The following is a 22118-nucleotide window of genomic DNA, read 5'->3' on the forward strand; positions in this document are numbered from 1 at the left end:
CCCCCCAGTGGAGAAGGAGGAGGAGCGGCGCGTGCGCCGGAACCACCCCGCCGCCAGGAAGTGCGGCCGCCCGCGCTCGCCGTACAGCGCGGGCCGTACCAAGCCGCGCTGTCCGGCGGGGGACGCCGGGATCGGGAGGTGCCGGAACGCCGGGACCCTCTGGCCCCAGCCCGTCCCGCAGCCGGCGGGAAGAGCGCGGCGGGCACAGCCCGGGGCGGCGGCGGCGGCGCGGAGGGCGAGGCGGCGGCGCGACGGCCGCAGCTCCGAGCGGGGCCGCGGGCCGCGCCCCGGTCCGGCAGTGGCGGCGCCGGCGGTAGGGGCGGGGCGCGGGCGGCTTTGGGTAATGGCAGCGCTGTGAGGACGGAGCGGGGCAGCGACCGCGGCCGAGGGCAGGAGCGAGGGAGGCCGGGCGGGGGTCGCTGACTCGGGCCCCGGGCCGCCAGGTAATGCCCTTGCCTGGCCCGGCCCGCCTCGGCCGCCGCGCTGAGGGGAGGGAGCGCCGCGCTCGGGGCGAGGCGGCGGTCCCGACCCCGCCGGGTGTGCGCGGGGGCGATCGGGCCCCGCCGCCCCGTCCGGCCCCGGCCCCGCCGCTCCCCCCGTCCCAGGCCCGGCCGCGTCTGTGCGGCAGCGCCCGCGCCTGCCCCGGGTCCTGCCCTTGCCCCGCGGGGAGGGCGCGGCGCGGCCTCTCTGGCGGGGCCGGTCATTATTATGTCCTGGCGGCATCCTCGGCCGGTTTCGCTTTTGTTTTGGAGGGGGGAGGAGGTGGGGAGCGAACGGCTGGGTCCGGGGAGCGGGGCACAGGGGCGAGGGCAGGCAGAGCTGGTCACCTGTTGGAGGCCAGTGCTCCCGCCCTTGGCTGTGCACCCACCGCTGGCTTGTAATTTATCGAGGTGGTTCAATAGGTTGGAAATTTGGAGAATGCTTTGACGCTGGGGGAAACTACATTTTTGTGAACGAATATGTGCCGTTTGGCACTGGTACGTTTTAAAAGATGAGGCGATAGAAGCAATATCTTTTCGTTATTCTCATGTGTAAATACGTTTTAGCAATATCTGCTTACCTTAGGGCTTGTCAAACAGGTATGGTTTCCCACCCCCTGAATAGTATAAACCCTAGGGTAGATATTCTGCCCTACCATAATTCTTACTATGGAAGTGTATTTGCATCAGTACAAGACATTTAATATTCTAAGCTGGTGAGCTTGCACAATGCAGACAGCAAAGCACAGCAAACCTCAAAACCCCACCATCTTACAGAAAAGTTTTACTACATTTAGTAGTGTGTCTGTAAAACACATTTAAATTCATATTGGTGTGAAAGCTGTGGGAGACTGCAAAACAACAGTCAGCTTTATCTTAAACTATTTAACTCTGGAATACTTTGTTGACTATGTGAATGCTTTACTTGTTATTAGGTTTTGGTGATACTGAACACAAGTTTACTGATTCTGTGTGATGTACTGTGGGTAGGACTTTTTCTTCACCCTTCCTTCCTCCCTAGGGTTTTGCTTATCTGTGAAGAAAAGGTTCTTTTACCTTGGAGGTACCACGTGTGTTTCCAAGACAGTGACCTATAATGTAACACTCAATTAAGTACAACTTCATTACCACAAGCACTTCTTATGATTGTTAATTTTGTTTGTGGACCGTGATTTTTTTTTTTAGGGGGGGTGTCAGCTGAACATACTCGTGTTTTCCAGAATAATGGTATTAGAGCTCTTTGAAGACTACCACTTTCTCCCTTCCCCCTTTTTTTCAGTTCTCACTGATTTTCTGTGAAGTGAGCTGCTGCTGACATACCGGGCTTGAAGTAATAACCATGTTGCAAATATAACAACATTAACAGCAGTTGAGGAGCTTGGTTAGTTAGTCGAGGGGGTGTTTTGTATGCATGCAGGGTAAAAGTTACATCTGATTTTATTGTATTTTTTCTTAGACTGAGAAGTTCTTTACCCTGCAAGAGCCAGCAGTGATTAAGGTAGTAAGCTAGTTGCTAAATGGTTTTGTAGCATGACATTTGATTCTTTCCCTTACAGAGGTCTGCCTCTCTTGTGTTCAAAGTCTGCTTGTCACTAGCCTTCTGTTTTCCCTTCTGACCTTGAAGATTTGGGAAGACAAGAATTACTTGTTCATATATTTAAAATGAAAGAAGAAATATTCTTTCCACGTTTTATTTTAGTCTTACAATGTCATGTTTCTGAGCAGGAGCTAGACTTGCTTTGTGCGTGGAATGTCACACATCAGGTCCTTTCTAGATTAGGTGCATAGGACAGAGACCAGTGGAAACAAAGAAGAGGCCTTCACAGTTGTCTCTTTTTTTAAAAAATCACCTTACTTTTTCCCTGGTTTTATTTCGATAATTTAATGTTGAGGGTTTCTTTTTCCAGTAAATCTCTTCCAGTATTTTTTATATGAAATTATTAACACAGCTTCTGTATTTTGAAGCCATGTCTTTGAAAGATTTCAGGATTTGTCCTACTGCATAGTGCAGTAAGCTGCACAAGCTCTACATATTGCTCTGTGTTTAGATATGTTGTCTTTTTGCCATCCTGATCAAAGCTTTGAGCTTTTGTGGCTTTTTAAATGTAGCACCAAAAATGTCTCATGAAAACCTGAGGTGAACGTAGGCTAAAAACTGACAGTGGTAACTTCAGATACTCTGGTAATAGTTCAGTGTGTTCCTGCCCAAAATTTTCTCAGATACAGCTTAAACAGGCTTTGCATATAAGTGAACAAATAAGAATTTACCGGAGAGTTGTTATCTTCATATAGCACTGTTAAATGGACAGCTTGGTGAGACAATGAACTTCATGAGGCATGATGTTGTTAGATTAATTGGTGTTATGTTGTAGGCTACTTGTGCAACATGAATGTTTCATTCCATTACATTAAAAACAAGAGTTCATGAGCTTAATTTTGGAGGGTGGGGAAGCAGGGGTGGGTGTTCGTGTTGCTCTGTCATGGTGGTGCAACACTGTGCAAAGTTTAAATTGAAAAATACATATATTTTTTAATGACTGTGCAATGTTGTCTGACAAGTTTAATTCTTCTACAGATTAACACTAAAGCCCCACAATGTCCTTGAAACCACGAGTAGTTGACTTTGATGAAACATGGAACAAACTTCTAACGACGATTAAAGCTGTTGTTATGTTGGATTATGTTGAAAGAGCAACGTGGAATGATCGCTTCTCGTATCCTTTAAGTGAAAAATCTGACTTAATGTGTTCAAATGATGTATTTAGCACAGAGGAAGCCCGTGTTACACAACAATTTCAGTGATCTTGATCAGAAGCTTGTTGTAAGGCTGTACCTGTTATTAAACCTGAAGATCAGTGGATATGTTGAAAGGGATGGAAAATTCTGTGTATTTGGGAAGTATTCTGTATGAAAGTCACCATATTGACAAAAAGTCTCAGTTTTAGTCACTTTTAGTAGCTCTATTACTTAGCTTATGCTATAGCTGTTCACAAAAGTGCAGGCCTTGAATGTCCCCTATCCTGATAATGAGGTTTTCTTGTTTGTTTAAATGTGTATGTGGCAGGGGAAACACCAAGGACAGAGAATGCACATCTTTAAATTTGCGGTGCGGGGAATAGCGAGGTTTTTGTGTGTACAGATTTCTGCCTCTCCTTTGCACTTCTATCTGTACTGATGACTAGCATATTAGACATTTCTATAGCAAGGGTTTATTTAAAAGCCTTCTTCCTTTCCCTCCACTATCATAACCTCTCTATTCTTTACAGTTAAATCATGGTTAAAAATAATTACTCTTTCTGTGGTCAAATGGTGTTGCCGTTCAAGTCAGAGCTGTGTATATATCGTTGTAGTGAAAGGTTTGCATTTTATCTGTAAAATGGACTTGTAATTTTTTTAAAAGGTTTAAGTTGCAGTTAACTTCTTTTAAAATAAGTGTAACTGTTCTGACCAGTTATACTGTGCTCTGTGTCTATGTATTCATTAGCCATTACAGTGTGGTGAATAATTAGACAATTTTAGGAGGCTTTGCACCTCTTCTGCAGCAATTATACAGAGTTTGGTTTAATTATAAGGGGGAAGAATGGTTTAGACTTATTTATTGATTTGTTAATTCTTGTGGGTGAAAAAAGAAGCTCCTGAGAAGATTCTTATATGTGGATTTTTACAACACAAGCTTATTCTGCGTGCAGAATCTTGACTCTAAAGTCTCTTCTTGTTCTGAACACGTTACCCTTTCTCAGAATTGCTTTCCCACGTACACAGTTTTGACTGTGTACATGTGTATACTTAAATGGAAAATTTAGTTGCTTGTGAACCCTTATTGTGGTGCAATAATCTTTTAGGAGCTCTTTCATATTAAAACTTGGTAATTAATTTCTGGGGACATGGCTCGTCACCTTGTCTTGGAGTCAAGTTCAAGTGACTCCAGAATTTTCAGACGTTTTGAACAAATTAGTTTTGTGCTTATGTGCTGACAAGTTGAGCTGCAGTCATTCTTTCTAAGCAGTTTTTGAGGATTTAATATTTCAGTCTTCAACAAGTGGTTAAATTCTGTAGTTTAAAATTCTAAACATTTAGACAAGGGCACCTAAAATAGATTTAAATATAAAATAATAATTGTTGCATGAGATGTTGAATTGATTCCTCGTCACACTGTTTCACTTAGTACTTCTTATGTGGAGACCTTGTACACAAGTCTGCTGTTGATCCTCTTTTGGGATTTACTCCAGTTGATTGAACATCAGAAAAGGAATGCTTATGAATAGCGGACTCAGGAAGCAGTCTTGGAAGAATCATTAGGCATGTAATTCTTAAGACCTTACTTACTATCATCTCTTAATTATGGTCCTTGAAAGTGGTACTATTAGTGCCTGATTTGGCACAGGCATGACCCTTTTGGCTTATTGTCTATGGCTGAGTGGCCTGAGGAGTTTGTGTGACTTGTAACTTCCAGCTTGAATGTTGATTGTTTAGTACTTCTGCTTCCTGTAACCAAACTCTGTGTTTTAACACAAACTGCTCACTGGGTATTCCACAACTGGGTGAAAGTGGTAATTCTGTACAGCTGGTGTGAAAGCTTTTTCCAGGCTTTATATATAAAGAGAACTAAAGTCTTGGTGATATATTTTAAGTAGATTTACCCTTTAAAAAATATGTCATCTTGTTCTTTGTTAACTTCTTATTCTCAGTTAAATTCAATATAATTGGAGTAATCTGTTTCTAGACACCTACAGAGATTTTAAGGGAAATGTCATATTAACTCTATTTTTCAGATTGCTTAATAAGCACAGTAAATAATCTGTCCCAGATTATTTGAATTGTGTTTTAATGAAACTCAGACAGGTTACTTTGTTGATTATGGTATCGGTTGATCTTGTGCTGTGTAGTTGAAACAATAATGTGGAAACAAAGGATAAGCTACAGCAAAGAATCAGTTTTCATCTGTAGCAATGTGTTCTACGAAGTGTTTGCTTTCTCTTGTGCTGCTTGAGACAGCTGAGATCAAATTGAGTATGGAGGCTAATAGTATTTGAGGGACGAGAGGCTTGTACTGTGCATATTTCACTTCTAGAACTAATTTTTACCCCATTAGTTCCCCAGAACTTGTTTGTCTTGAATATAGTGTTTCCTTTGTAACTTATGGTAATTTTATTGTTAAAGGTAGTTTATTTTTAAATAAATCCTTTATCTCAAACTTGAAATTCTTGAATGGCAATGAGCTGGGAACCACAACTGTGTAAGAGTTAAAATCTTCTGGAAAAGATCACTTGAAAGACAATATGTCACTTTATTTAAACAGTGAGTCATCTTGAGACACCTTTGACCTTCAGATTTCCTTTAAGGTTCTCAGCAGAAAGAATTGTGTATGGAGTTGTTTCATTGTCTGGAAAACGAGTGACAGTTATGTCTCTATTTGAGATGTTATTTACAATAATTTAGTTATTGTGAATATGTTGTATAACTTCCTAGACTTTGCTGCTAACTGTTCAGTAGACCTGGGAGTGCTCTTTAAGTTAAGAGGCTGCTCAAGCTTGGTTAGAGTGGTAGGTAGTTCATCTGTGCTTTGATAACTACTTTTTACTTAGAACTTTTTCAAACAGGTAGAACATCAGGCTCTTCCTGTTGTTGTCTTGGATTTTCCACCACCAAATAAATAAGATGGACAGTACCCAGGGAGGATGGTAGCTGTACTGCAAATAGAATTATTTTAAAAGTATGCAGCATCACCACCAGCTTTTTTTTTTTTTCCATTTCTCTGCATATTTGTTCTTCTTCCTCTTAGTTCTCTGTTTTACAAGGATTCTATGATAAACCAGAAACTTAAACATGTGTCTGTAACAAAACAATCAGCCCAAAGAGAAGGAAGAGTAAATAAAGTTCACATGATCACAATTCTTTCTGATTATGAGTCCTCAAGTCCTCTGTGAATTTTGATTCTGTTATGGACGGAGACCAACAATTGAAAATTTACCCAAAGCTCTGAGTTGGTCTTCTAGAGAAGATCTATTCAAAACCTTCTGTTAATATAGGGTCTTACCTAGATGCTTTTTTTAACCCTGAGTTCAGTATTTGTGAGCTTTTATGACTGTGGATATAGTATTTTCTGGTTGATAGTAGTTTTGTTGTTCTTTCTTAGTTTGAAAGTGTTTAGGTTTGGATAATGCCTCGCAAATAACAGCAGCCAAAGCACTTAAATCACATAAGGCTTTTGATGTTCTTGTTCTCAGCACAGAGTGAAGGCCCTTAAGCAGCAGTTTGGCTTCAGCTTCCTTTCTCACCCTCCAAACCTACGTGCTGAACTGGAAGGACAGATGGCTTTCACCATTAAAGCTAAATTATTGAACAGTAAAGGCTTCTTCCTGACCTTCTAAGGAACGGCAGCACAGGAAAAATGTGCTTTAAGTTTATGGAGTAAAATGCCAGTGATGATTAATGATTCATCTACCCTCGGAGGTTATTTTTTTTAAGAGATTCACAACATTTTGGACATGACACTCAAGTTTGGATTCTGGACTGAAAGATAGATAAAGGAACCAGTACAAATAGAACAAGAATGTAGCAAAGCTACTCTGTAATGTGTATTTCAGTCTCATGATACCTTTTGTAGCAATTCAGAAAAGCTTAGTACCCCAGCAAGTAGCGTTTGGTGGATACAGGAAAAGGTGTGAGTTGCCTGTTAAGTGCTTCTGTGATTAGGCTCATAGTTTGCATACCTGCTGAAATTAAACAGAGTGGTATATGTCAAGGAGGAATAATAGATTCAGCTTTCTTTGTTTGCAAGAAAATTTTTTCTCTAGAGTAAGGAAAGGCGTGTTTGGAAGATGTGCATTTTCATGAAGGAGTACAGATATTATTTTCATACTTAAATAGGATTACTGCAATTAAGAAGCTTGTTTACAACAATCAAGTCATCCAGACTTCTAACAGAAGCCTAGGGCACAGAGGCTAGATTAATTCAGAGATATTTGTTTGCTGCTTTCAAATAAATTTCTGTTACTATTTTCTTGTGCTGTTTGGGTGAAGACTGCATCTTTTCTCTAAATTTGAAGTACATTGTTTTTGTAGTAGAGATCCCTTATAGTTTTGGTGATTCAGATAATGTAGTTGTGGATCTAAAGAGGAAAAAAGTCAAGTTCCCTTTGCTTGTGAGTAGCTTACAAAGATTTCTAATTCTGGAGCTTATTTTCTCAAAGATATCTTTGCATAGTGAAGAGGCTTGTGGTCTGAATTGTGTTGAGGATGCATTTGACTACCAGCCATCCTTAGACTGAGAAAATTTCTTGGAGAGGGGAAAGTGTAAAAAACAATTGTTCTTTATAATGTCTTTAAAAAACATTTCATTCTTCGCTATTAATTTAATAGGGATTTTATATTTTATTGGTTACAGCTTTGTAAGCTATTGCAGTGCAATGCTAGTTACTGTTACAAAGCAGTGAATGTTGCCTGTTTTGTTTGTTGGGGTTTTCATTTAATACTTCTTGTCTTTCCAAGAAGAATTCTGATAAAAATGATTTATATGGATGAAATAACTGTACACAAGATTAGATTCTGGTGGGGCTCTCTGAGATTCCAGTTGCCCAATGAAGGGGTTTTTTTCTGATTAGTTGTCTTACATCAGTATCTTACATCAGGCCAACAAGGCTGATATCCTGGTGGGAGTCTGTTACAGATCACCCAGTCAGATGAATTTTTCTACAAGCAGCTGGCGGATGTCTCAAAATCACCAGCCCTTGTTCTCGTGGGTGACTTTAACCTGCTGGATGTCTGCTGGGAACTCCACACAGCAGAGAAGAGGCAGTCTAGGAGATTCCTAGAGTGTATAGAGGATAATTTTCTGCTCCAGCTGGTAAATGAGCCTACCAGGGTGGAGCACCACTAGACCTGCTGTTCACAAACAGAGAGGGGCTGGTGGGAGATGTGGTGGTTGGTGGACGTCTGGGACACAGTGATCATGAAATAATAGAGTTTTCAATACTCAGGGATGCAAGGAGGGTCATCAATAAAACCTCTACGTTGGACTTTGGAGGGCAGATTTCGGCCTATTCAGAAGACTAGTCCAGAGTGTACCCTGGGGAAAACCCCTTAAAAACAAAGGGGTCCAGGAGGGATGGACGTATTTCAAGAAGCAAGTTTTGAAAGCACAGGAGCAGGCTGTCCCAGTGTGCCGAAAGACGAGCCAGCGGGGAAGACAACTGGTCTGGCTGAACAGGGAGATTTTCAGAGAAATCAGGGTAAAGAAGAGAGCCTACCGATTATGGAAGAAAGGGCTGACTACTCAGGAAGAATTCAGAAATATAGTTAGGTCGTGTAGAAAGAAAATTAGAGAGACGAAGGCACAACTTGAACTGAATCTCGCCACCTCTGTGAAGGATAACAAAAAGTCCTTCTGCAGATACATAAATAGCAAAAGGAGGGGCAAGGAAAACCTCCATTCTTTACTGGACATGGGTGGGAATATAGTTATTAAAGATGAAGAAAAGGCTGAGGTATTTAACACCTTCTTTGTCTCAGTCTTCAACAGTAAGACAGGTTGTCCTGAGGACAGCTGGCTTCTGGAGCTTGTAGAAAGAGACAAGAATCTGAACAGCCCACCTGTAATCCAGAAGGAAACAGTGACCTACTGAGCTGCTTGGATCCCCACAAGTCTATGGGACCAGATGGGATCCACCCAAGGGTGATGAGGGAGCTGGTGGAAGAGCTCACCAAGCCTCTCTCCATCATCTATCAACAGTCCTGGCTCACTGGAGAGGTCCCAGATGATTGGAAGTTGGCAAATGTCACGCCAATCCCCAGAAAGGGCCGGAAGGAGGACCCAGGAAACTACAGGCCTGTCAGCCTGACCTCAGTGCCTGGCAAGGTGATGGAGCAGATCATCCTGAGTGCAATTACACAGCACCTACAGAATGGACAAGGGATCAGACCCAGCCAGAATGGGTTTAGGAGGGGCAGGTCCTGTCTGACCAACCTGATCTCCTTTTATGATCAGGTGACCCGCCTGGTGGATGAGGGGAAGGCTGTGGACATGTCTACCTGAACTTCAGCAAAGCCTTTGACACCATCTCTCACAGCATTCTCCTGAAAAAGCTGCAGCCCATGGCTTGGACAGGGGCCCTCTGTGCTGGGTCAGGAACTGGCTGGAGGGCCGGGCCCAGAGAGTGGTGGTGAATGGTGCTGCATCCAGTTGGCAGCTGGTCACTAGTGGTGTCCCCAGGGATCAGTGTTGGGCCCAGTCCTGTTTAATATCTTTACTGATGATCTGGATGAGGGGATTGAGTCCACCATCAGCAAATTTGCAGATGACACCAAGCTGGGGGAGAATGTCGATCAGCTGGAAGGTAGGAGGGCTCTGCAGAGGGACCTGGATAGGTTGGAGAGTTGGGCTGATTCCAACGGGATGAGGTTCAACAAGGCCAAGTGCTGGGTCCTGCACTTTGGCCACAACAACCCCCTGCAGTGCTACAGGCTGGGCACAGAGTGGCTGGAGAGCAGCCAGGCAGAGAGGGACCTGGGAGTTTGGATTGATAGGAAGCTGAACAGGAGCCAGCAGTGTGCCCAGGTGGCCAAGAAGGCCAATGGCATCCTGGCCTGGATCAGGAACAGTGTGGCCAACAGGTCCAGGGAAGTGATTCTTCCCCTGTACTCAGCACTGGTGAGGCCACACCTGGAGTGCTGTGACCAGTTCTGGGCCCCTCAGTTCAGGAAGGATATTGAGGTGCTGGAGCGGGTCCAGAGAAGAACAATGAGGGTGGTGAAGGGACTCAAGCACAAGTCCTGTGAAGAGAGGCTGAGGGAGCTGGGGTTGTTCAGCCTGGAGAAGAGGAGGCTCAGGGGAGACCTCATCACTCTCTACGATGCCCTGACAGGAGGTTGTAGCCAGGTGGGGGTTGGTCTCTTCTCCCAGGCAACTATCAGCAAGACAAGAGGGCATGGTGGTAAGCTGTGCCAGGGGAGGTTTAGGTTAGATATTAGAAAGAATTTCTTTACAGAGAGGGTAATCAGGCACTGGAATGGGCTGCCCAGGGAAGTGGTGGATTCTCTGTCCCTGGAGGTTTTTAAGACAAGACTGGATGTGGCACTTAGTGCCATGGTCTAGCAGCCACAGCGGTAGTAGATCAAGGGTTGGACTTGATGATCTCAGAGGTCCATTCCAACCTGGCTGATTCTATGATTCTTTTTTTTGGTAGTATATATTTGTTTTGAGTATATTAAAAATTAAACATGCATTTGGAGAAAGCTGTGAGATGAGAGCTTGACACTGCTCTGTAGACTAAGCTGTCAACTGTCTGTGTCCTTTACCTCCTTTTACATGGGCATGTGCTTTTTTGTGGTAAAGTAGAGGAAAGCAGATCTTATGTCTTCCTTTAATTAAAGTAATCTACTAAATCATTATTTCTAGCATGACTGGTTTTATAAAGTGTATTTCTAGTATGGCTGGTCTTTTAATGCCTTGGTTTAGTAGAAAAGCATGATGTTTTAAACTAATTTTTTCAGAATTAGTTTATTTCTCCATGTGAGGCTTGACCTAATCCTTGCTTGACTTTTCTGAAAGCTAAATTCTTAATCATAAATTCTCTTCCTGACAAAGCATCAAGCAGCTCTTAAAACTTGATATAAATGTTGCAAACCAAAGGCGTAGCTCTGCAGGGTACTTTAAGGAGAAAATGGGCCTAAGAGTTATAAGTGTTAGCTGCTTTAAGTTAGCAAGTAAAACTGTTTTGTGTGGCTGTGATCTAAACAGGATTACTGAATTTATAATAATGGTTAAAAATGAAACAGTTTTTTTTTATCCACACCACCATTGTGATTACTGAATTTTCAGTGTCCCCCGAAATTGTTTTACCTGTGGAGTTGGGGGCAAAATGCAGGGACAGTAAATTGTTTTGAACTCCAGGAAGGAAGACTTGAAGTCAGCTTCACCTGATGTTTGCTCTGCTCTGTATCTTGCCTAATCACATTCTTAACCTAATTAAAGCTTCTTTCCATTATATGAAAAGAGTCTCAGTTCATGTTGGCTGCAAATACAGAGGAAGAGTTGTGTGCAAAAGCTGCTTTTTCACTTTGAGATAATTGTATGTTATTCGTAGATGGCAAATAAGTGGTAGAAGCCACATCAGTGTGGGGCTACTAGAAGTTTCAGGATCTAAGCTCTAACATTACCTCATCATCCACTATTTAAAATTTAGTATTAATGCTGTAAACTTAAATTCTTCCAAAGTAGTGCTTACACCAATTCAGAAAATGATCCATTTTATCTATTTTGCTTGACTATAAAACAAAACCCACCTAAACTGCATGTGTGTGAGAAAAAAGGGTTCTGTAAATCATAAATTTTGTTGATATGTTTTCACACTTTAATACCAACCTTGACTTTGAGCCCAGAGACATTTATGCTTTGTGTGTGGCCTATCCTGAACCTCTTGGAGAGAGACTTTATACTGAGACTAAAATTTTTTTGGAAAATCACGTACGCCATTTGCACAAGGTAACATGTACAGTTACTGGTGGGCACGTAGGTTTTGTTTGTTCTTTTTTGACTTCGGGAAGGGGGTTTGTTTGTATGTTTTTATGAGACTAAATCGCAGGTGACAGTTCCAGAGATGCAATACTTATATATGTGGTATATGTAACACATATCACACAACATAATATTATAGATATCTGTTTATGCAACACTAAAGAAAGAATTTTCTTTCTAAGCTAACGGTTACAGTTTATATAATACATTCATTGGTTTGAAAAGTTCTCTCTTTTTTGTTGAATGCTTGTTATCAAGCAATTTACAGAAATGTCTTAATTTTCCAAACGTACTGTAGTTTGTTGTTAGCCTTCTGTTTCAACAGAAAAGTATCTACTGCACTATCTTGGAAACTGATTGTATATACTCTGCTAAAACAAACCCAACCAACTTCTGAAATGTGTGGGAAATAAGAAAAATGCTTGGGAGGGGAGAAAGTAATGGCAAATTATTTATTATGACAATAGCAATATTTGTATACCTGTATAGTTGTGGGTTAACTTCTGTTTCATCAGCTAAGACAGCGGATTTTGTCAGAATCATGGTTCATCATGTTGAGTAGATAGGATGGATGAACAGTGTCTCCTTGTATATCAATAAAAAGAGAAGTAGATTTAAATAAGATACCTGCCTGCCTTAAGTGTCTTTAGAGGGGATAGAGCGCTGCAAATTCTGGATGGTGCTGCTAAATGGCTTGGTGCTATTTTTTGAGCTTATGTACCTGAGTATTTGACAAGATGGGCTGGGTGTCTTAGTGGGTAGTTCCACTGGTTGCAGAGAGGATAATTCTGACACTTTGCTAGACTAAATCAGTTCACTAAACTAGCAGAGAGCTCTGCCAAAAAAGTTCTTCCTCATTATTTAGTGAGCTGAATGAGCTCACTTAGGATAATCAAGCAGGTGCCAGCACAGTAGAAGCAGCAGGAAGTAGTGGAAAGCACACATCTGTGTTTTTAAATTGGCTATCCACCACTTGTCTTTGAAATAATGTTGGAAAAGCTTTGCAAAATGCATTCTGCAGCAGAAGGCCTTCTCAATTCTGTTTTGTCTACCAGCTTTCCTCTTTTACATTTTTATTACTTTTTTTCCATTTTTTGCATAGACTTCATTGCTGCTTGAGCCAGATTTTATAATTACAAACTCTAGAGAGAATTATACTTGAGTTCTTAGGATCATATTCTCCCTTACAAATCATAATAATTAGTTGAAATTGTTGAACTTATTTCTTTGAAGTATAAATATTTTGAGAAGGTGAGTACATCAGCAACTTTTAGTTGATGATTACCTTAAATTTCAAAAGATGTGGGCCTAGATTAGCAGAACTTCAAAAGTGTTTTATGTTTATATGTATCTGTGCTTTGGTAAACTTGCTTTATTGCATGATTCTTGGTAAGTATAAGGGCTTGTCTATCCAGTAAGGCACACTGGTTTTAAATGGTTATAGTTAGGCAATTCCTCCAGTGTGCATGTGGCTAAGTGTATTTAAAACTGATGTGTCAAGGAGGGAATAATTATGCAAGTTATCTCACTAGAATGATGTAAAAATACAAACCATGCGTATTCAAGCAAGTACTTTTGAAAAGATAAATAGAAAATAATACAGTAGAGAGGATGTTGTTTTTAAATGCAAAATAAAGCAACTCCAGGTGGTGTAGCTGGTTTACCAAAACTTGACAGTGTGAAGATATGTTAGTTTTCTGGTCATTGCAACAATGCAACAATTCTGAATATGTGATTGCTATTCCAAAATGATAATCCCATTATAACTTTCTGAGTATGCATGATATTTTCATACTAATTTTACTGGGGGGGGTGTGCCTTCACAGAGAGTTCTGGAAGCTGAAGAACAAGTACTGGTTATGTATCACAGATACTGGGAAGAGTATAGCAAAGGGGCAGACTATATGGACTGTTTATACAGGTAAGATTTGCAAAAGAATTGTTAAACTTTTGAAATTATTACAACAATCTGCAGGTTAAGTTGAAGAATGTTACTTAAAGAGAGCAATAGATGAATATGCCCCAGGTCAGTTTTGGAGAGAATATAGTTATAGTAGCAGAACATGAGCAAAAGGGAATAATGGCTCAGCAGGTAAGTTATCTAAGATGGTTCCTACTCTTTTTTCATTACTAGTATGCTCTACCTGATGTTGCAGTGCCAAATGTATTGGTGCTAATCAACCCTGCAGTGAATTAGGTCATAGTCCTAGGGGTTCTTCTGCAAGGAGGGGATACGTTTTGTTTTTTGACGGAATGTTTTGGATGAAAGTACTTCTGAAGACCTTAAGAAGATATTCTGCTTTTTATAAAGTGGTTCGAGTTCTTTTCTTACTTGCATGCCTGCTCTCAAGAAAATACTATAAATTAGTTGACTCTGTTGTATCCCAGGTTCTAATTTGTGTAATTCTTCCAGCAATGAAAACTGATTGATTTTTACAGCTAGTAATCTTAATGTTATTTAAAAATAGATTCCTTTAAGATTTAAGTAGGCTTGCATCTGTGCTTCTAACCTGGTAGGCACTATTTGAAACACTTCTAAAATGTAAGACACTTTTGAGCAAAACTCATAAAATGCAAGACTAATCATGAGATTGGCAAATGAGACAAACGTTTTCTTTCTTTGGTGTTGATTTTGATTTGGGTTTTTTTTCACCCACCCTCCTGGGTGCATTTTGCTTGGAAAACAAATTTGGATTCAGTTTGAAAACTAAAATCCCACATATTCTTGACTCTAAATATAGGTGATAAAACTGATGGAATAAGAAACAGTTGATATTAAAGAACCTTCTTCAGTTGTTTTGGTTAGTTCTGATGATAAAAAATAATAGATAAAAACAATGCTGGACATTAGACCTTATCAGTGTCTTGGTGCTGTAACTGTTTTCATAGATACGTGTAAAAAATCTGGTCTGTGTACTTTTATTTCAATTAATTGGAGGGTTTTCTTATCCAGCAAATTGAAATTAAGTGATTTAAAGAAAAAAAAACCCAAATTTTAAAAATCTGCTCATAATAAAATCCTAAAATCTAAACACACATAGTGCTGCTTTTATTTTGTTCCATTTTGTCTTTTTTTTAAAGCAGTTGTAATAATACCAGCATATCAATGTATAGCAAATTTTAGTTCTTTATGCTAGTCTTGGTTCTCTTTCTGTATGTACTGATGGAGAGAGAAGGTGTGAGTGAGGGGAGCATGGGGCTTTCCTTTTTAGCAAGTTTAACAAGAAAAAGTAGACTGGCAGCTGTTGGCTTTGTTCACATGGTGGAGGCTGGGAAAAGTACCATCAAGGAGCATGCCTGCTTAAGGCTGGTGTTCCAACTCTTCTGGATGCCTTACAGGTTATGTATGATAGTGGGCCTGTAGCCTTCTGCACAGACCTGCATTTACAGTTTGTGATGGTTATCAATGATAGCAGAGGGGTTTACAGTTCTCTGTAAGAGTCTAAAAGTAGGTTAGGCCACTGTATTCCAGTTTGTCATCACTGCACTGTCACAAGTTTTCCTTCTTTGGACTCTGTGGTGTCCTAAATTCTTTCAAGTTCACAGGTTTTCACAGCGTGTTTCTCCTTTTCTCCTTTGCTTGGCTTTTGCCTTCCTGCCCAGAGTGTTCAGGCATCACAAGGCTGGTGCAGCCTCTGAACACTGAATCTCTTCAAGTGCTGGCTGTTTTCAGTGTCTGAAACTGGGCATCTCAAAACTGCTGGTTAGATCAGAAGTTAAAAAAACATTCTCAGTTGTCTCATTTAAGCACTAACATAAGAAATATTATAAGTGTAGTTATGAATGATATTAGAATTTTTCCCAGTTATCAGGGAAAGGAGAATGGTGCAGTTTAAATATGTTATAGTATTTACTTTATGGAAATACTGGGAATCAAGAGGGATGTTTTCCCAGGTCTTGCACAGAAACCATTTTCTGTTATTTATAAAAACTGTGCATACAATAGTAAATACTGAATACAAAAAAATAAGCATTTATAACATTTCTTCTTTATCACTGTTAATGAAAATAATTTCTGCAAATTCTTTTCTATAAAATTTGCAATTTAGCTGTTTGCTAGTTATCATGACCTGGGTCAGGGGTCATAACTGACAAATGTTTGCCCTCTTAAAATTGACAGTACTTCCGTGTTTCAATCTGAGAGAAATGCAAAATAATAAATAATAGAGGTAGAGAAAAATATCTCATACTCAGGAGTGTTTTTCTATCATTAATAATAGATAAACCACTATCAATCTAATACTAGTCAACTGCTCAGAATTTAGCAGTTATTTTGCATATATATGTATGAGTTAATATGGCAGTGCATGTAGATAGGTTGGATTCCTACACAAGTGTATTGCTCACCAAGAAAATGCTGACAGTGATATAGCAGGCTCTTGTTTGATTTCTCAGTTACCAACATTGTACTGTTTTAATATGATGTAAGGTCTTTTAAATTGAGGTAATTTATCTTTTCAGATTTTCCTACAAATGGCACTGGCATTGGTTAAAGGAGGTTATATTTTGTAAAGACATTCCACAATTCCAAATATATTAAAAAAAAAAAGAACTTTTGCCTGTTTTGATTAGAATATCTTCATTTCTATAGGTACCTCAACACACAGTTTATTAAGAAGAACAAATTGACTGAAGCTGATCTTCAGTATGGCTATGGAGGGGTGGATATGAATGAACCTTTGATGGAAATTGGAGAGGTAGGTATCTCTGAAAGTGGGCTGGATATAAACTCTATTTAGAAGTGCTGCAAGTTCAGCTCTGTCCTTTTACAATTTGACTTTTCTGTGTCACAGAATAGGAATATTGTAGAGTATGTAAGCATTGAACCCTTTGTAAAATGAGAATACGGTTTTGATGTAGAGAAATACTGGCAGGTGAAAAAAGCAAATATGAAAACTATTGGAGAATTTCAGTTTTAAAATATGATAACTTGCAACCACACTTTGGATTATTAAGTGACACTATTATCAAGAAAACGTTTTGAGGAAGCAGTAATTTTGTTTTTGGAAACCCTTGAAATATTACTTTTAGGCTTCTATTTCTTGATGACACAAGGTACAAAAGCTTTTTTTTTGAGATTAGTCTTCTGCACATCTTATTTTCTAATGCAAGCTGTTTTGAACTTCAGTTCAACTCAAATTTTAAAAGAAAAAGTAGGTATTCTGTGCACAAAAGTGTCATGTAGGGAGGGTTTATCTTTAAAAAAAAGAAGTAATTTGTGGCAGGCACAAGGGTGTTGTCACAGTTACTAATGGAGAGGCTGAGAGTAATTTTTAAATACTTATAAAATAAAAAATCCTGCAGCAGTAGGACTACATTCTGAGACTTCACTCCGTGCACTGCAACTATGCAGAAGTGGGGTTTGTGTTGTTTGTCACTTGATGGCTACTCCTACCATGAAGTATAAGACAATAAAGCAAAAAGACAGTTTTACAGTTAAGAAAGAAGAATTCTTTAAGCTACAGTGCTTCAGTATGTCTTTAAAAAGATTTTGAAAACACTTTTTCAGTCTGCATCAGGATACAATCACAGTTCTGAATACAACTGAGTACCAACTTGTTTTTTGAATGCTTGTGTGTGTATGTTTGCTTTGGGTCCATATGTACACACACTGCTACCTGGAGAATTTATTCTGTCATTATATGTTTTGGTATCTTATTTTTTTCCTTTCCTCTCTACATTTGCCTTTTTCACTACAGTAGGAAGTGAGTACCTCTTCTCTTTTGCTTTGGAAGGCTAGAGAAAATGCTGCTTTTTTCCTTAATGTCAGAACTCGCCCTGTGAGTGATTACAGTTCTGGCTCTTTGATTTCATTGTTTGAAGCAGGAGATCTGTGTTACCTTTAGTTAAGAGTAAGGAGAGATTGTGATACATGAGGAAGCATCTTAGGTACTTCTGACGCAGTTGATGAAGAGGGCACTCACTGCCAGTTCAAATTGCTAATCCTCTGGCAGGTTGGGGATGGGCTGAAGCAAATTCCAGAAACATTATGTGCTTTAAATCAAGGCATTTTAGGGAAGGAAATTCTTCTCTCTTCTGTCTACGCTGTCTCCAAGGCTTGCTATTAGTGGCGTCTATGAAGGCTTATCAGAGCTTGGAAGTGCATATTGCTGCACTGTTTATGGTATCTCAAAATGGCATAAATGTTATTCCTTAGTTCCTCAGACTGAGGTTTAGCACAGTGTGTTCCCATGATTGGCAGAGGTAAATCACAGTCCTGTGTGAATGACTGTTAGTTCAGCTGCTTTGGGGGCTGGGAGTAGGTCTGGGATTGTTCTTGGGTGATGCTGGTGTATTAATGAATTCTCCCCATTTGAGTGCTGCTCCATTCTGAGGTATTGCCCAAAGGATGGTAGTGGCAACTTTTGTCCATAGCTTTCTGCCCTAGTTAATGTTTACCAAAGAAGAACAAACATCAGACTTGATAAACTTGGGTTTTTTGAGTATTCAGTTTTTTTCATGTTTGTGGAATCCTGAGTGGGATGGAAGGGCAGTGGCACACTTTTCTTCAAGTTTCCCAGCCATTGTTCCAAGGAGGATACATTCCTAGCTCATCTTTTGGGCAGGATATGGGGAGGATCAAGATTCTTAAGCTGTAAGATGGCAGCCTTTTTGATGAAGGTGTTCAGATGACAATGTCTGAAATTCTACTAATGAGTTTTTCATTACCTCACTCTGCAAGACTCCTTCCATTTCTCTGTAATAAATACTGTTTTTGTAATCTGTAATAGTGGGAGATAAAATCTGAGTTTGAGGCAGTAAAGTTAATCTCTGTTCATGACTGATGGAGGATTAGGTTTGTCCTGAAAAGTAATGGAGACTTGAGTCCTACACTCTTGTATTAAATTGCAGCACTGGTTTTGGTGAATTTGTTGCTCCAGTTCACATTTCTTGACCTATAAGGCACTCACCAAGTTTATCAAGTCTTTGGAAACCATTTTCTCTTTAATGATAGTTCCTGTAGGATTCTATCTTTTATTCCCTGGATTGCACAAGGGACTTTAGCAAAAGTCCAAGTATTTCAGTTGTTTGTCACTTTAGAATGGAAGGAAATTCATTTCTCCTTTTTTAGATGACTCAGATTATCTGGCCTTTATCTACCCAAGAGCAAATATGTTTATTTTATATATAGTTCTCTTCAGTCTCAGCATCAAGTTACAGAAGTAATACCCAGCATTTGTAGAAGAACTGTACTGTCTGTATTGAAGTTTCTGTCTCAACATCACTCATGTGTGCTAGTGAAGCTTTGAGAGCTTTTCAGTAACCTTAGACAAGTACGTGCTTGCTTAGTTCTTCTGGGGTGTGTAACAATAGGTACGTTCACAAGACCGGAGGTGCGTGTGTGAAGTGTGTGGGCATGGCTTCAAACAGCTCATCATCCCGATAAGTGTTCCAGACAGTCAGAAATTGTTGTCCTAGGAAACACAGAGGATGAGATCAGTTGGTGAAAATAGTCTGCCAGTGCTTGCAAGAGATTGCTTCTTTCCTCTCTTATGTTATGGATGCATGGTGAAAGATACTGCTTTTCTGAATCGAGCCCCTATCACCAATTTCAGATTCCTGAGTTTTCCATAACTCCATGGGCGCCCTGAATAGAAGGTAATTAAAATGTGCCTTCTGGTTTTTTTATTTCCCTCAGAAATAGATTCTGGAAAATGGAGAAAATTGCCATGTTCTGTATTACCAGTCTACTTGAAGTAAGGTCAGTTCCTCTCTTCAAGGAGGAAAAACTGTCTTGAACTATTATATCGGCTTGCTGGATTGACCAGATTGATCTGTCTGTAGTTTATTTGACAAGAAAATTCCAGCAGACAACTTGAATCTGCTTCAGATTGGTAGCTTGTATATGAGAAGGACCATACTAGAGACCACATTTCAGAAACCACGTTGCAGAATAGATCTACCTGAGGGTGTTTCTCTTCACCTCATAGGCACAAAAGGTGTCAGTTCTTTTCCTTTTTCTTTCCCCCCACCCTTTTCTCTCCCTTCAGAGCTGGCTTCTTTCAGTGTTCTCTGCTGGATGAGTTCCTGTTGTCTTATGGAAACTTAACTGTTCTGCTACTACTCTGTAACAGGCGCGACAGTGAAAATCACTCCTAGGACAACTTTGATTTCAAAACATTATTTGTCTTTTGATTTACAAGCAAACTTTTATCTCCTCTTTAACCTGCTTATGACGCAGTTGGGTCAGGTTTGCCTTCTGTACCCTGTATTTCAGCACAAGTTCTGAATAGCTGGTCAGAGCAAATTAGTTTGTCTGCTATTTAAAAGGAAGATTTATTTCACAGAGTGGATCAGGTTGGATACCTACTCAATAGCTATGTACCTGCTTTCAGTTAAGACATACTTGATTAATATTTTAATTTTTAAACCTGCTGTGTCAAAGCCTTAGCAGCAATATTCTCTCTGTCCTCACTAAATTTTGCAGTGTAATTTTTTCCCAGTCTACTACTCACTAGTAGGTGTTTTTGGAGGTCTTATATGTGTGGTTATTACGTGTATATGAGGGATCACATTATCCCCTTTGGGCTTTACATCTGATTTTGACTTAAGTGTAAAAGCTCATTTGAACGATTGCAGGGGTGTTTTTTAAAAATGGTATATTTTGGGAGCAATTACTTCACCACAAGAATTTGAGATAATTGAGTCCATTTGATCGATTCCTCTAATGATACGTTAGCAATAGGGTGGCTAATGGTAAAATGAAGGTGATTTGTATTCCATTTGAAGTCAAACAGCTTGCCAGTGACTTTGCTTAAGCTGTGTGCATCTTAGTTTGGAGATACTCTCTGTGTGTTGGATGAAAGGATTCTGTATCTTTAACTCTGACTCCTGACAAATTGACTGGGAGACATTCCCTATTGTCAGCTGAGGCTTATTTTGCCATCATTGTTAGAAATACTGCATTTTGTGCACATTCAAACGCTGCAGGTGGAAAGGTGTGTTATTTACCTACTACTGTGCAGATGTTTTGTTCATAAGTACACTCAAAATCTGCCCTTGTAACCAGCTTGCTTAGGGTCCTTATATGCATTTGAGAATACTTGATGGAGTGGAACCAAGGAATGAATCAGTTCTGTCAGCTGTGTAGGAAGAATGTAGGCTGGGAAGGATGCATTTAGATACTGCCTGACTAGAAATTCTATGTCTGACACTACTAGTGTACAGATCTGTGTGATCTTCATCCAAGTGCAGTCAGATGTTGTGGAAGAAAAATGTGAAAATAATGTATTAATATATTGAGAACAGACAGGGTAGAGGGGGGTGGGGAGGGGAGAATGACAAAAGAATTAAAAAAGGAGGAAGGTTATCTAAAAATTTAATTTTTACAATCCTGAATGAGAAATGATGTCATCTTTGATATTGTTCTGGGTTTCATTGGGTTTCTTTTTGTTTGGTTTTGTACTTTTTACTGATGTAAACTTGTGTTGTGTCCTGACAGCTAGCTCTTGATATGTGGAGAAAATTAATGATTGAGCCACTGCAGGCCATCCTTATTCGGATGCTCCTCCGAGAAATAAAAAAGTGAGTGTTTGGTTGTTTTTTGTTTTAACATAGTGTGGGGGAGGGGTATTGCACTGTTTTTACTTTGAAAAGTCTGTGGATTTTGAGTGGATTCTTTTATGTTTGGTTTTGTTAAGGTAACTTCTTACCTAATGATGATGGTCTATCAGCTTTTCTCATTGTAGCTACATATTTGTGGCTTGCATGTGTAGAAAAAGGCTCTGAAAACAAAACAGTCCACTCCCTGTAGCCTCAGGGTAGTGATCTTCTCTGTTTCAGCAACCCTTCTTTCTTCTTATCAATGGGATTGGGGAGGAATTAGAATAATTCTCCAGGTCCCATAGGATGCCTCTTGCCTTTTTCACCGCCTGATGCTGACTGCTTATGGCTTCTGTGCTGTCAGTAAAGTTAAGGACCAGGCCTTGGGCAAAGATTTGCCAAAGCCAGAGAAGCTGGTTCTTTGCATGGGACCCAGAACAATTCTTGCTTATCTGCCAGGAAGACCAAGCTTGTGGGTTTCTGTTGTTCAGATGAGTGCTTCACTTAACAGTCCTGCTGCTTTACTTGAAGGAAATGGAAATTATTTTTTTGCACTTTGAGGGGAAATTATTATTTCATTT

At 40.0% G+C, this 22118-nt stretch overlaps 1 protein-coding gene across 3 annotated transcripts in view; it reads left to right on the top strand.

Moving 5' to 3' along the window:
* Positions 1-337: 337 nt before the first annotated feature.
* The window catches only part of CUL2 (cullin 2), a 46963-nt gene continuing 25182 nt past the window's right edge, over positions 338-22118 (top strand). For 2 of the 3 annotated variants that reach the window (XM_027717272.2, XM_027717274.2), the window contains exons 1-6: positions 338-443; positions 3055-3193; positions 11859-11961; positions 13821-13915; positions 16586-16691; positions 21437-21519. In XM_027717272.2, the coding sequence (XP_027573073.1) occupies positions 3075-3193; positions 11859-11961; positions 13821-13915; positions 16586-16691; positions 21437-21519 (506 nt within the window). In that variant the 5' untranslated portion in view covers positions 338-443; positions 3055-3074. Of the gene's footprint in view, positions 444-1935; positions 1978-3054; positions 3194-11858; positions 11962-13820; positions 13916-16585; positions 16692-21436; positions 21520-22118 lie in introns of all 3 variants that reach the window. The other variant, XM_039380724.1, reaches the window with a different exon arrangement.

The sequence above is a fragment of the Pipra filicauda genome, unplaced genomic scaffold (assembly GCF_003945595.2).
Source record: "Pipra filicauda isolate LSUMZ 115617 unplaced genomic scaffold, ASM394559v2 scaffold1_size10287979_pilon, whole genome shotgun sequence".
In the NCBI taxonomy this organism is placed as follows: Eukaryota; Metazoa; Chordata; class Aves; order Passeriformes; family Pipridae; genus Pipra; species Pipra filicauda.